Raw genomic sequence first — 20,367 nt, 5'->3', positions numbered from 1 at the left:
AGAAAATTCCACAGCAAGAAGTTGCATCCATGCCTCATTTCTAAAATAACCTTTGAGAGACCTATCTTCCATAAATTCTTTATCTCACTTATAACTCCACAATACTCAGCAGCATTCTGTTCCACAACCTGTCACATGAACAAAGTATTTCTTTCTCATTTTGAATTTGCTGCCTGATAATTTCCTTTGACTCCCCAGAGTTCCTCTACTGTAAGAAAAAGTGAATAATCACTCTCTGGTCACCTTTTCAGTTATTTTGTAGACCTCTATCATCCCTACTGTCTGATATCTCTTCTAGAACTGAAGAATGCTATTCTATTTACTTTCTTCTCGTGCCAAACTCATTTTATGCCTTTGATTATCTTTCTCCATTTCTTTGCAAATTCCTCTCTGTTCTTTTAAAGAAAGAAAGAAAGAAAAAAACAACCCTGCACATCTCAGCAGTTAGAGAGCAGCAGAATGTCTTGTGTCTTCCGTTTTCTACCCTCTGGCCACCCGGCTGTCTGTGAGCACTCACTCCGCATACAAACATCTGTGGGGCTGGCTGTGTCCTCCCTTAGCTCTTTTGCCTGAGAAATAACCTATGCTGAGGTCATTGTTGTGTCTGGATTGCTTTTTTGGGGATTGCTGTGAATAGCACAGGTCTTAGAACTAATCCTGTGGGACTCTGGATTTCTAAAAAGGAAGAGTAACATACTAAAGAGATTAACTAGGCCATTTTTCCCATTTCAGCTAAGTGTTTTCCAGGACTCTGCAGAATACATCTGCAACTTGCCATCACCATAAAATTACCATTTGCCAGTAATCTAGTGAAGGAATTTTTTCTGAAAAGTAATGATTATAAATGCCTTCTGTGATTATAGTACGTGTTTCCTTACCCCAAGTGATAGTTTCAGTATTTGGTTTTCTTTCCCTCTACATGCTGCTGTCTGTCAGTTTACCTCTGGCAAGGCAGTTGTCTCCTTTCTGAGATGTTAACCCCTGTTACCTTCCCTGTGCCAAAGCCCTGTCACTGCAGTAACTTTCATCCCAGCAAGCCAGTGACTCTTCATCATTAAAGATATCTTTATAATGCCTGAGCTCCATCAGACCATAGACATTTGAGAAATTGTGTGAGGTGGACAGACCAGTCTTCACACAAAGAAGAAATCTGAATTAGATCAATGGCAATGCACTGGGATTATATTTGCATGGATAATTTTATACTTTAGAGCCCTCTATAACACACACTCTTTGAAATAAAACTCCAAAATGAATAAAGGTTCATTGATGAAGTAGTCATGACTGAATTTACTGTTACTGCTTTAACCAAGGGAAACAAATGAGAGATTTTGGGATATCTTCATGGTCACACATATGAAGTACATTTGGGAAGAATAACCTAGTTCTGGGATATGATGAATAAACAAATCAAGTTCACTGATGGCAGTGTAAAACTTTGCCTGAGCATGAGATACCTCAGCACTGATGACAGGGAATGAGGATGTAGCTGCTGTAACGGAAAGTGTCCATCACCTCTCTCGTTACCAAGTGTGATTTCAAACTGATTAAACACAAAAGAGAGTGAGTACCAGGTCTTTGATTTTTCCTCCAGTCCAGGAAAATCCCATTATTAACAGCAGCAGGAAGAAAGATGCCCTTGGAGGAGCTGCCAGCACATATTCATTCAGCTGTCAGCTAGCATATGGTATTGCTGAATGGGCAGCATCACCATCATCTCAAATGTTTTTTCCCACCTCACACTTGTCCTTTGCAACTCATTCTTTAATATGAGATTGATCACTGATCCACCCCACAATCCAGTCCTAAAGGGAACTAAGTCTGTTACACAACTTGGGCAACAGTGACCAACTCTACACCACCCCAGCAGTGAGAAGGGAAGTATGGAAGGCCTCAGGCACCCCTGACGGGCTTCCTTCATGGGGTATTACTGCAAAATTGCTACTGCCATAATCCTAAGTGCACAAATACCTGCTTGCAGACACAGCCCACACCCTGGCCCTGATTTCAACAGGCTTGTCCCAATCAGTACATGCTGTGCTTACCACAAAGCATTCCCATGGTGCCTGAACAGGAGTAAACATGAATGCCTACCTTACTTGAGTTCAGCTGTTTGAACAAGCACAGAGAAGGCATGTAACTCCACTTGACTCAAGCAACCCACTGTATTAACAGTGTGGTTGTAACTGTTCGTAATTTAAGAACTAAGGTCTGTTGGTCAGAGAAACCCAGACTCACTACACCAGCACAAGCAGCCGAGTGCCATATCAGACAAGAGGCTCCCAAGCTACTGCTGTCCAGCCCCACTGCTGTGCCATTCTCCCAGCTCCAGTGCAGAGCGTTTCATGAACTTTTGCCTTGCGCCCAAGCTGACACACTCTTCATTAACAAACATCAGGATGATATAGCGGGCTGGGGTCTCCAGCCTTGAAGGCATTTTCCAGTTGTGTCAAATAGCCCTTTCCAACTAAGGCAACAGTGAATTCCCAAAGAGAGGCAGCATTGTTCCAAAAATTTGCAAGGTAAAAGCTTTGCAAGCTTATTGTATATCATACTTTGCTCTTCAAAGCAAACTTTGTCCCCTTGCTTGATGTTTGAGCAGTGCCTAGGGCAACTGGTTTCACCCCAGTAAGAAGAGACAACCTGCCACAACCAGCCAACAAGCCATGAACCAGGTCCCTGCTAGACTGAACATCTGGAGCACTGTGTACCCTTCTGCCAGGCAGCAGTTTGAGCAGAACATCCCCTTTTCACCACAGCAGTTCACAAGGCAGAAGATAAATGTGATTTTTTTTCTTTTCTGTCCTCCTTTAGCTTCTGCCTGACAGAGCAGTGGGAAGCAAGACAGACATCCTCCAGATAACAAATCCAATTATAGTTGTTGTCCTAACTGATTCTTGTCAGCTTTAAAGATATTCTTAAGCCGGCAGAACACTTCACCAAATGGGACTGAGATGATGCTGTGGACACAAAGTAACAGATGCTCTTCGCAGATTCTCAATTAATAAAACAAAACCCAAACAACCACAAATGTGGCTTTGTAAAACATTTAATAGCTTGTTCCAGAGAAAAAGCCAGCTAATAAGTCCAAATTGACTTTCACAGAGTTTAGACTTAAATAAAAAACAATAATGTTTTTGTGTTTAATATCTTGTTTTTTTTCTGTGAAAGCCCATGAGACTGATGGAGATTACTGGAAAGATGGAGTCTTCGATGGTTATTTCCACTAAGGAAGGAAGTAATTTCCATTCTTTCTCACAACATTCTTATATAAGGAGATGCTTGATTTCCTCCTGGGACAACAACCTCACTAAAGAAAACAGAGGCCTATGTATGGGTATACTCTGTCTTTCCATGTCTGGGATTCTCAGGGCTGAACAGAAGGGGCGTCATGTTTTGCTACAGGTACGGGAGCTTGGGAATTCCAGGGATCACCTCTCCTGGTGTCAGAGTTGGATTCAAAATCTGCTGTGGTCCATGGCAAGAGTTCTGCTGATGCAGGTGGTCTTTGGACCTCACTACCATCCCCCTGGCATTCACACAGAATTAAACAAACAAACAAACAAAACAACAACAAAAACACAGCGAGAAAAAACAAGAACGTTGCTGTCCATGCTAAACACTGCATGTTTAAATTGATATATTTAATCTCACATGCATCGTTATGCAAAATAAATGTGGGTTAAAATCTTAAGACATTCACCTGTAAGCAGCTGCTGTAACTCTGCATTAGCATCGAAGTCTGTTAGAGGAAACAGGAACGGACTACCCTAACCTTCTCAGAAAAGGAAAACTAAACCAAAACTGTTTGATTTCTTAAGAGACGTGTCTCATAAATTGTCTTCACATTTCTCTCATAATAACTAAGAGACAGCAAGAAGTAAACCCCAATAGACAGTAGCCTCCTGACTTGTGAAAGAAAAGGCACTGGTTTCAGCAAGGAAAGTTCTTCAGAGGAAAATTGAAGAATGTGGGCTTCCAAAGTGTTCAAAACCACAAAAATTCCATATATTTCCCACATGTCAGCAGACTAATTGCAGTGCATTTCATGTGCTTACAGTAACAATGCACCTTCAGGGCTAGATTAGGTCTAGGTTTATCTAACTGTTCTAATAAAACAACAGTGCCAGCCTTGTGTTGATTTAAAGTCAAAGATAAAAGGGGACTGAACTTTAAAGGATCTCACTGCCCTCAACAAGCACAACTGCAAACAGAGGAATGTAATTACTGACAGTGCCTGAACAAGCTGCTGACCTTTACTTAAACCTTGCAAGAGCACTGAATAACCCAAGCCCAGAAAACACCAGTAAAAGACAGAAGAAATAAAGTATTTTCACACTTGCCCTTCTATTTTGCTAAATTACTTCTCTCGGTTTGCTCAGCCACGTGTTTCCAATGGTGCATTTGAACAAAGAGTGATGGGGCTCACAGCATACCTGCTCCCAGGGCTCAGCTTCCCCAGGAAATTGAAAGATGATGCCTGAACTGACGCAGTAACCTCAAACAGGAGACACTGTCATCTCCCTTGCCCCTGGGAATGAATATGGTGGGATGGTCAACCCATCTTCTGTGCAAAACACTTCACACACTCACTGTCTGCTGCTGCCCCAGGCAAAACATTTCACTGATGTCTGATGACAAAATCAAACCAATAAAGGCTGAAATCCCGAGCTAGTTCCCTTGATACAAACTTAACTTGTTATCAACTGCTATGATCTTCCTCACCCTGGTTACTCTTGCTGTTGTGCTATGGAGACCAACACCCCTCTTGAGAATCATTGTGCAATCACTCAGGCAAAATAATGTCTTTAGAGAAAATAACATTGTAGTCAATTCAAATGAATGGGAAACAGGGGCAGAAAAAAGTCCTAGTGTCATGCTCTAGTCCATAAAGCAAGGGGTTCTGTCTCACCCATGACCAGAAGACAGTTTTATGGGCACAAACATGCACTACTGCTCCACCAGAAGCAAGCAGTACCCTGGCTTGCAATGCTAACACCAGCTCCACGCTTATTTGAGGCTAACAAAAACTACCAGGATCACCACCACTGCAGCATTTCTACCTACAGAGATGATCAGTTATGACCCTCCTGCTCATGCAGGAAGAATTTCAGTCAAACATACACTGTCAGACTTATAATGTCAAGCACAACAAGGCAAAAGTATATTAAAACAGTTTTCTCCCAAATCTGTAAAGAAACTAATGCTATTCTCTCAGGCTTTACTAACATGCAACTGTTTTTCTCAGCAATAGTATTACTGTCCTTCTACTACAGCAGTGCTGGTAGTCAGGAATTCACACACTTTTCCAGGAGGTGAAGGGTGCCTGTCTAACCTTTGTCTTGCCAGCGATAGTTGCCTTAATACTGCTTCCTTATCTCCAAGTGATGAGCTACAAACAGAACCAGCTTGCTTGGTGGAAAGGTTTGAACAAAATCCTGGTAACATATTTTTACCTTCCATCTGTTGTCTTCTCCATTAGCAATGTTTTTGCCATTTTTTTTTTTTCCATGAAACGTGTCCAAAGGTTTGTTTGCTAACCAGGGCCTGAAGCCTGCAAAGAAATTCATGTGCATGCGCTCCTGTCCCAAAACACGGTCTCTCAGGAACAGCTGCTGCCCAGCACAGAACAGAGGGTGCTCAGGAGCAAGAGTGTCTCATCAACACCATGGGAACAAACAAATGCCTTGCTGAGAAAGTCCCTGATCCCAGAGACACACATTTGGGCAGAAATGCAAACAAAACCCTAAACATGCTCTAAACCCATGACCCAAAGGAAGTCAATGTGAATTACTCCAGCACAACCTGCTCTAAGCCTGTAAGGAGACTACAATTCCTTTTAATGTCAGTGGTGCCACTCAAAGCATGTTCCTCAAACTGAGTATCATTTCCCACTGAGATTATCACCAGTGAGATGGGGAGGGCTTAACTGGTACCTGGAGGCTCCGTAAGGACATCATTAGGAGAGCTTGCATGCATGGGGCTACCCAGTCTGTGTGAGAGAGGAACACCCAGGGCAGGAGCAAAAAGCTGTTAGAATTAAGATCACTTAATCCCAGATAAGCATTTGCTGATCCTTGTAGCACATGTCTTTCATACTTCTACAAATACACCTCCTCAATAAGACAATGAAGTAGTATGAAAGTTTAAATGGGGATGTAAAATTCCTTTTTAAAGTTGAATGGTTTATTATGTATATAAACCCCAAATATCTACCTGAAATCAAAATTATCATTAGTGAGTCAGAGAGAGAATGAAAAGAAAAAGGTCCAACCACATATCATGTTATTAACATGACAGTGCATTTCCCTTTTTTGTTACTTATTCTGCTTTCAAACAGAAACAAGACACATGGGGTCTGCTTATGGTGCTGATACAAAGAGCACAATTTAAAGGATGACATTATCTTCATTATTCATCAAGTAAATTGAATTTACACTGTTACTAAGGATGTAAAACTGTGAGTTGGGAAACTGGTAGCATGTGTAATTTTGGTACTGTCTGTAAATAGCCAGACCTTGAACTTTCTGGGAAGCAGAGGAAAACTGCTTTTGTGCTAGCAGGCACACAGCTGGCCCACAAGAAGCTTAAGAATGAAAATATTTTACTTCTTTTCATATCAGAAGCAATGTGTGTACACCCTTCCACATCCTCAAAGTCCTTTCCTTCACATTTCCAAAGTGATATTTATTTTATATTAATTTATCTGGTTTATGCTTTCCCCTATATTACACGGTGGGCATTTAGAGTTTGACTAGCTGCCCATCACCCTGCTGAGAGCTGTGTGGGGATCTCCTCTCGGGGTCAGGGTGGCCCAAGTCCTCTTTCCTCAGAGCAGGATACAGGGAGTCTGGTGGGATGGTTAAGTCCACACGTTACTGGTGAAAAACTTTGCACTTGCAACTGTGCAAAATCTGAAGCCTTGAAATGACATCAAGATTCTGTCAGCAAGCTCATGTCTATAATTTATTTTCATTTTCAATTGTGTGGCTATTTCTGTTGCCCACATTTCTATTTCCAGCCTCAGAACAGTGTGAACTATCACAAAACTCATTTTTATAATCCCAGCGCTTCACAGCACCCACTTTTTCACTAGCTGAACACAGAAAGTCTTGTTCAGGTTACATTTGCTAAAACATGGGACAACCGGCTGTGATATTCTTTAATCTGGAACAAAGAGGGCTTTGGAAAAGACCCATTCATAAAGCAATTATCAACAGACAGGAAGGCCCTGTTATGTTCCCCTGCTTAAAAACCTAATCATAGGTTTAGGCTTCTCCAATCTGCCAAATTCATAGCTCAGTGAGCAAAGAACCTCTATTATATATTTTGCTGTCAGCATTAACATTTCAGGAAAATGGAATGCAAAAGCTACTAAATTAAGATAAATTACATGCTTTTTACTTCCACTTTTAAATTCTGATTCAGGAACTGAATCAGGGTTCTTTACATGGGATGCATTTAAAAGTTGTTTCAGTCCAACTGAAGCGGGATTTAGGAAATGCAAACCGAGCAACCTGCATTTAAATGCTGCTTTGAAATGGATACTTTATCATGTACAGAAATGCACAAATTCATTTGTGATACTTAATACTGAAGGGAGGGTGAATTCACTTAACCTGCTTCATCCTCCTGAAAATTGCATGGGATTTCATTGGGCCTTCCAAGTGAAAAGCAGGTAAGAGCCAGAAGGCAGCAACAACATACTTTGGGTGAACTCTTTCATTCCATGTTCATTTTATTCCTGTATCTGTCACATTGCTAGACTAATTTATGAAGTAAAAATAGTTATGCTAAAATAAACTAGGAACACACTAAGAGTACTTTTTTTTTCTCCATATAATCAACCTTCTGGAGAAAGTTCAAGTAAATGGGTAAGCCCTATCACATGCATCAGGAGGGGCAGAAATCCAATAGCATTCCAGTGCCCTGAAGAGGGTGTCTGGGGACTATCAGTTCTGCCTGTATCCTCAAAAAAAGGGATGTAAACAAACACCCACGCTGGGCCAGCTGTATCTGCATCAAAGAGAATGAACACAACATAGGCAAAGCCCAGACACACTGCACACCCTCAGCAGAGGAGGGCACAGAGGTACAGGTGTAATGCATCTCCCTTCCCAGACCAGGGAGGGAAGTGCTGCCCAGGGCCATCCCCCAGACTGCTGTGCACTGTAGATATCCCGCTGAGGGACTGCTCACAGCTTCTTCCTGAAGAGTTTGGGTACTGGGGAATAAATGCAGCACCCATTGGTTAATTGAGGGCTGACAAACCACATACCTGCAAAAGAAAAGTGCCACTCCATCTGCTTTACAAGCTACTTCTTTCAGTGTGCATTGTTTCACCTGTTTCACATCCTATTATAAATGCAGACTTGTCAAACATCACCCGAGAAAGCTGGACGGGGTGAGATGTTTGCACTCTACAGCAGCACAAAGTCACCTTGCCTATCCTGGCTCAGGTAATTTTGTCCTTGGGGGACAGTACAGCCCATAATGTTCATATTTTCCATTGTCCTGAGCCTATTACCCACCCAGTAACTACAGGAAGAAGTAGGTCTATGTCTGTCTTTACATCTGTTTGGTCAGGCCTCAGATTTGCTTACTAGTCTGTTTACTCAGCAAACCATGCATGCACTCACTGCCTTACTTTATTCCCTAGACTCTTAGTCCAAACCACAACTCAGCCCTCAGAGTACTCGTGCAGGCGGCCACATTCAGCACTGGCCAAAATTTTTAAGGCCATGTCTGCAACACGTAAGGCAGTATAGGCAAAAAATCTGCAAATTACGTCCAGAGACGGAAGCAGAACAGTCTTACTGCCTGGATTTTGCAATGTGCTACTTAATGCTGCTGGCAGATTTAAATGGCTCTGCTCGGGGCGGGGGGATACCAGCTGCTCCCTCTATGTTACAGCGCAACCCAGGGCACAGATTCTGTGCTGTCTCTGAACCGCCTGTGCAAATCAAGCTTGAGGATCCTTCTTATGAAGTTGTTCACATGTGATTGTTCATGCACAGAATTCAGCAGCTGTCTTTCCTACACCAAACAGGCAGCACAGGGAGTTTAAATAATTTAAAAAAAGAATTTTAAATCAATTGATTAAACCAAATCCAATTTTGCTCTGGATTGTATTACCTATAAGACCCATAGCAGACCTGTGGCACATGAAATTCTTTTTCTAACAGATATTCTTGTAACATTCATGAGGAAAGGAAGTATATTTCTGCTATTTTCTTGCTTTTCTCCATAGCCTTTTTCCATGGCAAGCTTTGTCAAAAGTGGTCCCCACAGCACCCAGACATCCAGTTTCATATTCCACTTCTAAAGCAGACAAAACCCAAGAGAAGTTCAGGCACTTGAAACATGTACAAGCACTGACAATGACAACCGCTTTAGAGAAGAAAAGCTAAATGTTAAACCTTTGTAAGACTGCATCTTATTCAAACAAAAAAGGCAATACAGCAGAGGAAAGCGGTCATACAATTCTTCTGACCCTGCTCCAAGTGTTTCTTTTATAAAACACATTGAAAGTATTCCCCCCAAAATATTTTTCTTCATGTAATTCGTGATATTACAATCATCTTGCTATCATAGTTCTTTTTCTTCCTTATTTCACTGCTGCTTTATTTATCGCTTTTTATCAAAATGATACAAAAATGTCTTCTTTTATGTCTACTCATTTACTATGACTTCAAACTTGCTAGCTCAGTACTAGCAGCAATCCAGCTGTGGCAGAATATAATACAGGTTATAAAGCCCATGCAGGAGCAATAAATACCTCACTGTTCACCTGCTTGCAATTCTGCGTTGCTTCACTTCAGCCGCTACCAGAATTTGAGTGAGTTTAACTGCAGCAACTGCAGCGTAGACATGTCATTTATACTGTCTGGGTTTTCCTTCCAGAGTCTTTGCTAATCCTCTTTTCCTCTTTGTTTACACTGCAGTTTTATAGTACCATTTGTCTGTGTTAATGTCATTATTGGCATATTGATATGTACATAGCAGCAATGCTTCAGCATTGGAAGTGGTGGTATTCTGAAAAATGACTACTTATTTTGGTCAGTGACCAACCGCAATGAAAAACTTCTGTTTCCCAGTAATCATTTATTATCTTCAGGCATGCAGGCCAGGTAAATTAATTTGAGTATCCTCTTAAAAATCCTAAATGAAAATTGGAGTAACACTATTATTCATTAAGACACAGTTAAGATCGTGAGCCGCATTGCTTACCTATGGATATGGTCCAAACTGCAGCAATTTTCATAATAGCCTTGGTGCGGGAATTGAAGCGACTGTGCTCAATGGGATTGCGTATTGCTACATACCGATCAAGAGAGATGGCACAGAGATGCATAATAGATGCAGTTGAAAAGAGCACATCTAGGGAAATCCATATAGGGCACAACTGTTTAGGCAAAGGCCAAGCATAATCTGAAACATAGAGAGAAAAGAAATGAAAGGAAAAAAGAAAAGGAAATAATTTGGGAAGCTAGGCCACCATTTCTGAGAAACTGTTGGGATATTTTAACTCTGTGATACCAGGGAGGGGTACGTGAATGAGGAGTGGACACAGAAACCTCTCGCAGGGCCTCTCCCTGGGCAGTCTCTAGCTCCAGACACTCCATAAACCTGTAGCCAGCTCCCACACATCTGTTTTCCATGACCAGTAACTAAAGGGAAAGGAACATTTATTTAACAATTCTTCCAAGTGACCATTCTAGCTCTGTTCCTCTTTCTTAACTTTTCCACCATATCTTTACAAAATCAAATATTAAATTAATTTATAATTGTCTGATCACATTCTTTTCATGGATTGCATAGTGCTATGTTGCATTAACTTCACTCAGATCCTTTCTAAAGCTGTCTCGATGTATCTCATTTTGTCTCTGCTTAGGAGAAACATAGCAGACAGTTTTTCTACACAGGTTAACAACTAGCTAAATGACACTACTTCACCTTAAATATTCTCCCCAGGCAGCATGGCTTAATAACAGAGGAATACTTGCCTCTTTACAGAGCAGCTGGGATTGAGTGGCTGAAATTTGAAAACTCTTTTGAAGGCAGACAGAGCTGAGTACTATTCTTTACAGAAACAAATATGCCAGCAAGCTGAACAGATTAGATAGCTACATCTGACAGCGGCAGGCATGCAGCTAATTTGGGTGCCTGCATTTATTAATAAGTTTGCTCAGTGCTGAAGTACAGCCTGAGGGCTAAAGTGATTCAGGAAGATCCTCAAGGGGCACTTGTATTTAAATTAAAGCTCAGAGGAAATTGATTTGTGAATGATACTGCCATGTTAATGCCCAGAATGGATTGTGGGAGATCAATAACAAGTCCTGCCAAACTCTGGGCTTCTAACACACTCACGAAAACAAGTCAACAGTATCTATAGCTGCTGAAGACATGAGAGACTTCATAACAGTTGAATAATGAGATTCTTGTGTCTTCATTCAGAACAGGGGTGTCTAAAACAGTCTTGAGGTTTGCCCTAAGGATCAGAAACATCACTCCGCAGAATCAACGTTATATTAAGAACGATGCAGCTAAATCCTACTGATCTTGAACGGAAAGAGAGAAATGTTAGTCTCAGAAAGCATATTTTGAAACAAATTACCCATGCAAGAGAGACCCAGGATATCTTACATACAGACACCTGAAATGAACTGAATCAGAGCAAATTATTATGAATTGTCCCAGTGAAGCCCAGGAACCCTTCACAAAGAGCACGGCAGAATGAGATGGACACAGTAGCTCATTTTACCAGCAGGAAAGCCACAGAGGAAGTGTTGAGTAACTCACAAAACCCACACAAGAAGACCTCAGCTCTGGTGAGATAGACTATTTATTTCAGCAAGTTTGCACCACCCCTACTAGCTGAACTGTAAGCAGAGCGAAACCCAAAGCAGAAAGCATTTAATTGTCCTATCAAAGGCAATCAAGTAAAGCGCTTCATGGCTGGAGCATCTTTAAAAGGCACCTCTGCTGTACAAATGAATTGAACACGGTTAAATTCTGACTCAGGCCCTTTATGAAAGTATGATCAAATTCTGAGCCTCCTTGCCCTCTTTCACACTTTGCAACAGCTTAGGACATCCATTGCCATCAGCCTTCAGGTGAGCTCAGAGCTCCATCTAAGCACACCTCTGATTTACCTGCTCTTTAACGATGCTTCAGTGAATGCTGAGGGAAGAACAAGTCTGATCTCCTTCACATGGTACCGGTGCTCCCTGTACAGCCCCAGGCTTTTGCTGCCAGCTCAAGCTAAAACACCTTCAGTCATGCTTGATTCCTCACTGCTTCTCCCTACGAGTTGCTAGAGCCAGCTTTCTGATACAGGCTGAAATGAGCTGTGAGACTTGGAGAAAAACACCAGAGTGTACCCTGATGGATGAAGCGGTTCCTGTGAATATGTGCGGGGGGATCGTGACTGTGCAGCATCCTCTACGCAGAGGGACAGTGATGATGGTGGTGATGGCTGCTCGCTCCCTTCAGGCAGATGGTCGGGAAGTTTCCGGTGTCTCCAGAAAGGGACATGAGGCCTCCAGGCTCCCTGTGTGTGGGAGCATCTTCAATCTGATCTGTGGCACTACAGGGGGTACAATCTGATTCTTGACATTTGCTAGACCAGGAAGAGGTTTGTACAGCAACCACCTTTTCAGCATTATTGAGTGATGAACAGCCTCTCCTACTTCTTTTGAGCTATGCAAAGACTTCGCATAACTGATTCCCCCTGGAACATCTTCTGCTATTGATGAGAGCTACGCAACAGCATTACAACCAAAGCACCAGCAGAAGCAAAACTGACAGTAACGTTCATACCCATAGTGTGAGATTAGCAGGTGTCACCCCTGGCACTGCAGGAACCACAACCACCAACAGATATAGTAATGTTGCCCAGAACTACTGCCCATGCAACCTGTCAGGATGTCTTTAAAGGTAAAGGCAATATGAGAGCCCTCCAATGGCTAACCCTTTTAGTCTTTGCTGTCCCAAGGCACTCCGTTATGCTTCTAGCTGAAAAGGCAGTTATATGAGGAGACATTTTACTTTCTCAGGAAGTTTCCTAAAATGATCTGCAATAATAAAATGTCTCTCTGGAAATCTATAGCACGGCAGCTTGTACTGTATGACTATACCTTGATAAGAAGGGCATAATACATATCCTATGTCAAAATGCAATTACTTTTAAGTAGGCATGGTGTTTGCATTTGAAAAACACCTACACAGCCTATAAACACAGTAATTTGCACAAAAAGAAAAAAAAATGTTCTAATTCTGTTTTGAATAAATGTACAAAACACAAGAAACATGCCCTATGACTATGCCAAGATGCAAACAAGGATTGAAAAAACAGTTCTGCTAGCTATGTTATACCTTTAAAATAATCTTACCATCAAAAATACATCTACAAAAGGTAAAGTTTTTCTAATTTGTTCTATTTTCTCTCATTTCATATACCACGTATAGCAATTACCAGATATTTAGAAGTGCAGATGACTGAGTAAAATGAATTATTGGACCCCAGGATTTCTAGGCTTCAGTATCACATTTCCAATGGAAAGCATGCATCTCAGTTCAAATTTGGCTCCAGAAAGAATGAAACAATTCTAAACACCGGGGTAAGCAAGAACCAATTTCTTTGTAAGAAGTTCTGATTTTTGTACCTCGAATTAAACTGTGGCCTTAAAATCAGTCATATATTTAATGCACTAGCTGGTAGGAGAGTGCTGAAGTGAATTAGATAACTCCAATAGGTGTGAACAAAAGGCAATATTTCTTTATCCAGCATGTAATCAAACTGAAGATTTTTTTATGTCCAGACTTTTTATGGATACCAGAAGTTTACACTGGACAAATTAATAGAGAAAAGCATATAGAGGATTGTTGTAAAGATATTACATTTAGACTAGTGTTAGCTTCTAGTTCTGATCAGGATAAAAAACACTGGGTATGAAATCCTGGAAGGAAACTTCTGCAAAATGCCTGTGTATACAACTTCAACTTCCAATGCTGAATACCATCTCATGCGGTATAAGATGTTGCCAGTCTTCATGGAAAATGTGGGTCAAACACTCATATTTAACTAGGAGTCAAGGTTCCTAAGTGGGATTTCATCTCCTGCACTGGGATGGAAAAGCAAACCACAGTTCCTGTGTGTCACCAAACAGCTGAGATGGGCACAAACTATTGGTAGCAAAATACAGAAACTCAAAAGCATTTTGGCAAAGTCACAGACCTTCTCTGTGTGTAGTTAATTTGCTGTCAGATGAGAATTCCCTTATTTTTTTTGTTCTTTCAATCAAAAATATGGCAACAATGAAATTTAATCACTTCTGTTAGAATATTTACGCATATAGGTAAGAAGTGTTGTATAACACTTATTATGGTCATTGTGCTCTTCACCGCGTGAGGGTAAAAATTACCAGCATCTGCAGCAGGAGGTGACTGAATAATCCAAAATAAAGCAAATGGAAGAAAAATTAGTTATGTTGAATGGTAAAACAGAATCATTCCAGATAGCATGAGAACGGCTTAACTGAAAAAAAACCAAGTGTTAGGACCTCTGGCTGAAAAGAAATTGTGGAACCCCTTCCTTCTCCCCAAAGCCTCAAACAAAATCTCACAAGCTTTACCCAGCTTTTTGCGCTAAGCTGGTGTAGACAGAAGTTGCATGCACACACACAGACAAACGCCCCCCCCCCCCCACAAATGGACTGGTTTACTATATTTAAATTTTAATACGTGAGTATTGCTTGTACATATTTACTACTTCTATAGGCAATTTGCCTGAGAATACCTCTTGGAAATATGCAATGCAGTGTAACACTTGGGACAAATCTAGAATAATAGCGACAAAATACCCGCTTACACCACAATAAAGTGAGGAGTTATGTAAAATTTATCCCTGTAACTTCAGAAATTCTTCACAGCAAACTCACAGTAAGCTTCAGCAACGATTTCTTCCCCAACCATGAACAGGAATTTGTAAAAGGCTACAGAACACATTTGTTGTGTTTAGCCAGTGCTTTATAGCTATCATGATAGAGAAAAGCATAAAAAACACCCTTCAAAACCACAAAAAAAGAATAAGGGTATATTTTATCTTTTAGGCTCATGATGACATTATATATATATATATGTGTATATATATATACACACACGTATGTACTATATATATGTATATATGTACATATGCATATATATAGAAAGCCACAGAGCTAAGAGATGCAGAGTAAGAACTAGAGAAGTTTATCTGTTCAAATATAGTCTCCTTTAACATTGTTCATTTGCTTGACCAAAAACTTAAACACATGTAATATTCCTCCTTTTTGTGTTCTGATATTTACTGTATTTACATTATGTTTTAATTACTAGTAGGTCTTAGATGAATTGAACTAAAAATAGTAGGAAATCATTATGTTTGAATAAATCTTAATCCCACTACAAAGCACAATTTCCCAGCAGTTAACATGGCAACACAGCACATGTCAAGGCACCTCCTGATCCTCCGCCAGCTGCCATAGAGCTGTTCCAGCCCATACGCTGATCTCTGTGTAGTGCTCTGACTCTTGGAAAATTCGATAACAAAAATCCAAGAGTTGTCTCACCTAATTCCCTGAGAAATGAGGATAGAGCCTTCCAAAATGAGAAGAGTACAATACTCAATAACAATGTTCACTCAGGTTTCCTTGATGTAACTCAGAGCAGTGCACAAACAATAGTAAACAACCACCCAGAAGACGTACCCAAAACCTGTCATTTTCTGATAGATTTTGCAGCTTTTGAAGTTTATTTCACGCATTCCACAGAAATCAACTGTTGCGGGCTGTGGAAAAAAGCTTAGCTTGCCCACTTCTAAAAGTCTTTTTGCCCCCGTTGCACCATTAAGGTATTGCAGCTGAAGCATTTTATACTAACCAGCTTTCCCATGTTCCCTTTAAAGTTTCATAGCTGCCACAGGCTTCACAAAAATAGAAAGCAATTACACACAATTTTAACATTACTTCATTGCATTATTCCCAAGGGAATGAAAGAATTAAAATTATTTTCTTCTCTCTTATCTAGGAAGTAAAGAATTTCTCAGCCTGAAATGCCACTCCAGTAGGTGTAAAGCTATGTATCTTTTTTCTTTTCTGCTAATTTATTTCCTTCAGATTTACATAGACAAATTACTCTAAGATATCCGTATCACCCTGAGAGTCACACGACCAAGAGCATTGAGAATATCCATCATGCCTGAGAAGTACAGAACACCTTGCTTGACCCTCCACAATCCTCAGTGATTACCAGCACATCCACAGAAGAGATTACGAGCGTGCAGTCAAGCTTCCTGGCTAGAGGAACAACTGCTCTCAAGGGCAGCACTGCCAATGCTGCTGATTTATCATCAGAGTGGAATTTAATGTTTTTCTGACATATTGAACTCCCGGGCACTGGGTTACATGAGAAATTTAGTTTACCTTTAAGTTTCTAGCCTGCATTTTTCTAGGGGAAAAAAAGACTATCCTAAAGCTGTCTGGATCCCTTAAATAGCGCATATTCTAACACAGTCAAGCACTGGAACATAAGCTACACACAATGAATGAAGATGCTTTTTATGAGAGGAACTGTATTCTTGAATGCTGCAAGACCAAAAAGTCTTGAGGGTACCAAGAGATGTTCAGCAGAGAACGGTCTCTCAGGTGATATGATGGCTAAGAGGGTGGAAGAGACCACCAAGTAAGACAAGGAGGGTGACACTGGGTCTAGATACAGTGTTGGTGACATCACTGCTGGCAACCCGCACTTCACTCAAACCTAGAAGATGCTATTTTGCCACATTGCATCACCACACAAAGGATTTACTTGAGTCTGTGCCATCAGTCGCATCCAAACTGGGTCATGCCACTGATCCTGAGCTTTGGATTTCCTCTCAGCTATTTGTTTTTCACCTTGTGGAGCTGTCAGCATGGCACAGGTGGCCCTGGGGCAGGAAGCAACATGCAATGGGCACAGGACAGTGTGGTGTTTCCATCAGAAATCCCTCAGCACTGAGGGAAACCCTGGCAGAGCTGGGTGGGCCTCCAAGGGTCTTTTGGTTCTCTCTTCACAAGTTATAGAGATTAATTGATGTGACTGTCTTTTATTGCAAATTAAACAATTGTGCCCACTATGCTGTTTTGAGAATTTTAAACAATTGTACTAGGTTTTGCTTTCTATCTAGTATGGCAATGACTTGCAGTCTTGACAGGACTTTTAAGAAAGAAACCAATTTAAAGCCAGAATGGATGTAACTATCTGATCTAGGGAAAGGTTGCTTGTATATCATTTAAGTAATACTTTAAATGCAAGGAGCCAGCTTTATCACATACTACACTTAAAATAACCCTGCTAATAAAATGTTTGCTAAGGCAGCATCTCTTCTCTTAGGGAAATATCAAACTATTCTGGTGCAGTCTGTCATTCCATGAATTCATATATTACATTCATCTTCTCATTTATTGGCAGAGACTAAAACTATGTTTGAAGTCAGAGGAAAATAATGTAGTTTGCTCGCAGTTCAAGCATCTGTAGCTGCATCTGGAATTTTTACATTGATGTTATAGACAGTTAACGGGGCAACGATACAATTAATTGAATTGTATCACCAATTTCATATAAAGGAATGCTTACAGCATTTTAACTCCAACAGAGATATGATCTCTTCACACAATTCTGTAATATAAGTTCTTCATAATACTTTATCTAAATGAAACAACAATCTAATAAAAATTCACACCAGTAAACTTTTTCTTTCTACTGATGTTCTGTATGTCAGCACGATAGCAGGACAGTGGCTTCCCCTTTAATTTCCTTCATGCAGGTTATGGATTGGCCTTCACCCATTATTTAAACATCTAATAAAACAATAGTTGAACCAACACCACACTGGCAAATAAGCTCACAAGCAAACACAGACCCCAAATGAATACCTTCTAAATGTAAAACCATAAATATTTTCCAAAAAACTGTTTCATAACAAATTGCACAAACATGTGACAATAACAGGTGGTTTTTCCCATTTCTGATGAAATTGAAAAAGATCCATTATCACAAGAAATAGCTGCCAAAACATACATATCATTTGAGAAAACTAAAGTTCAAAATTGAAAATTATGTGGAATTATTCAGATTACAGCTGGCTGCTGAGCAGTTACCTTGGTTGGAACAAAGAAGCCATCTGCTTGAACCCAGAGTTTCTAATATGGAATAAAATTTAGACTATGGCTCTGCTTTAGGACTGGCTCTGAGGCTAGTGAGAGGACACAAAACCATACAGAGAGGGATTTTTTAGGTCCTTGGCTTGATTTCAGCATAACTCACCGGCAGTTCAGATGTCTGTGCCATCCTGACAGCTGCCTGGGAGCCCACCTGGGATTAATCTTAGTTCTCAGCTCAGGCTCCCTCCTGGCAATGCAGTTGAAAAACCTGGCCTCCAAATTCTGATAAAATGTCTGATTTTTGAAAGAGACATATAAATAAGGCTTTCCTTCATTGGATATAAAAGTTTCCATATTCTGAGTGCACATGTCTGTGACCTTCAACTAGCCAATGCTTTTACTACATATTCCAGGAAGAAGGCCAATTTAATAACAACTGACATACCCTAAACCAACTTCTGCAAATCACTAACATTAACTTGGAGAGTACAAATGTAGATGTTTTCAGGAGTTTTGTGAGCCTGGTATACCTTGCATGCCCAGTCAATATTTTTTTCCCCTCTATGTGGAAGTAAAGAATGGCGTCTCAGGTTATAAAGTGGAATGTGAGGCCAAAGCAAGATCTGCAGCTTGAAAAGCAGGAGTGTTTTTGCCTCCCACTTGCTCGCAAGCTACTGGATGTGACCAGGATATAAGCATTTTTTTGGCCCTTCTTCGGTGCAGTGCTACACTTGAACTGGTCTAATGTCAATGGAAAGTGCAACCCACTCTTAAATGCTTTTATAAATCTAGGGATATCAAAGTAGTTCAGTGGCTCAGTCTTCCTTGCTATTGTACAGTGCACCTTTCTCAACAGCAGGAAAGCTATTAGGGACAGTGGGTTAATTGTCTGGCTGAACTTCATGCCAGCATGAGTCACAGTTTGCTTGTCTGATGAGGTTAAAAGGCAGTACAAGCAGTCGGTGAGACTCGTAATGGCAAGAAATCACTTCAATCAAGGGAAATAAGCCATATTTTGGTCTCACTCACAGATGTTTATTTATGTTTCTGATATTTCTCAGGACAAAGAACTTCAAAAATGTATTCCCCTTTTAGTTTCCTGCAAGACAATGGGCATCTCTGTTTTATGTGATAGTAGAGGTAGAAATGCCAGTGTGAGAGTGCTCCACAGAAGCCACTGTAAAAAAACAATTATTTGGGGATCACTAAGATGCCTAGAAATTCTGCTCTGTATCCTTGAGTGCCATCTACTGTACTCCTGACACTGAATAACTTAGATGAAAACCCCTCACTTGCAAAGCATTTCTGCCACCGTACCAAAGCTTCTGCCACCGTACCAAAGCTTCTGACCAACAGCAGAGAAATCTTTCATTATAGGAGAGGCGTCAGGCTGGAATGGGTCACATTAGAAACTTTCACTGTGGGAGTCTGAAAAGTGATACAACAGCACCTTCAGTGGCTTTCTCAAGGAAATACTTTGCTAATGAACACTATTACATATGCAGTAATCCCAAGAAAATCTGTGAATAGGTCAAATCCGTGAGCGACCATCGTTTCCTAAGAGTTCAATGGCCACCATGAGCAAACTCAGCAAAGTAACCTGTGCACATGCAACCTGCCCCAATTAAAAAGAATCAATGTCCTTCCTTGAAACAGGACTGGAATGGAATTAGAAATGCTTTAGATTATGCCTACAGATCTACTTTCATTCTCACATCCTGGAATTCATGTGACATCCCTCGGCCAAGAAGAAAACAAAGAGGCGGCAACATCAATCTTGCCTGACTTCATAACTCACTGACAAGTGATGCAGGTTTGCAGTTTTGAATCATGAGAAGCCTGTGTTGAAAACAGCAATGCAGGACGTGATGATCCCATTTCTCACAATAATGTCATGGCATGTAGAACATATTCCAGACAGCAAAGTGAAACTTACCATATGACCACCATCCAGGCACGGTTGTACTCCTTCATTGTTGAGTTTTGCAGAAATTGTAGGCCCGTTTTAACTTCCATTAACATGAAGTAGAAGTTTAACTTAATGGAGATAAATGAAGTTTGCATGTGCTGATATATTACAAAGAACCCTATAAGCCAGAAAATTCTAGTGGTCTCATGAAGTGGAAAAAGAAACTAAAGAAATTGTATTTAGTTAAGTTATACCACTGGGGGTTTTTATAGACTT

At 40.6% G+C, this 20,367-nt stretch overlaps 1 protein-coding gene across 2 annotated transcripts in view; it reads right to left on the bottom strand.

Moving 5' to 3' along the window:
• Positions 1-20,367, bottom strand: part of HTR2C (5-hydroxytryptamine receptor 2C) — a 219,405-nt gene that overhangs the window by 5,524 nt on the left and 193,514 nt on the right. Inside the window, exon 4 of one of the 2 annotated variants that reach the window (XM_065846957.2) lies at positions 10,231-10,431. The exons of the other annotated variant lie outside the window; for it this stretch is intronic. Coding sequence (XP_065703029.1) covers positions 10,231-10,431 — 201 coding nt within the window. The remainder of the gene's footprint in view (positions 1-10,230; positions 10,432-20,367) is intronic. 2 annotated transcript variants of the gene reach the window in all.

This window comes from Patagioenas fasciata, chromosome 11, assembly GCF_037038585.1.
Source record: "Patagioenas fasciata isolate bPatFas1 chromosome 11, bPatFas1.hap1, whole genome shotgun sequence".
Lineage (NCBI taxonomy): Eukaryota > Metazoa > Chordata > Aves > Columbiformes > Columbidae > Patagioenas > Patagioenas fasciata.
Note: the sequence above shows the minus strand (reverse complement) of the source record. Positions and strands in the feature narration are given on the sequence as shown.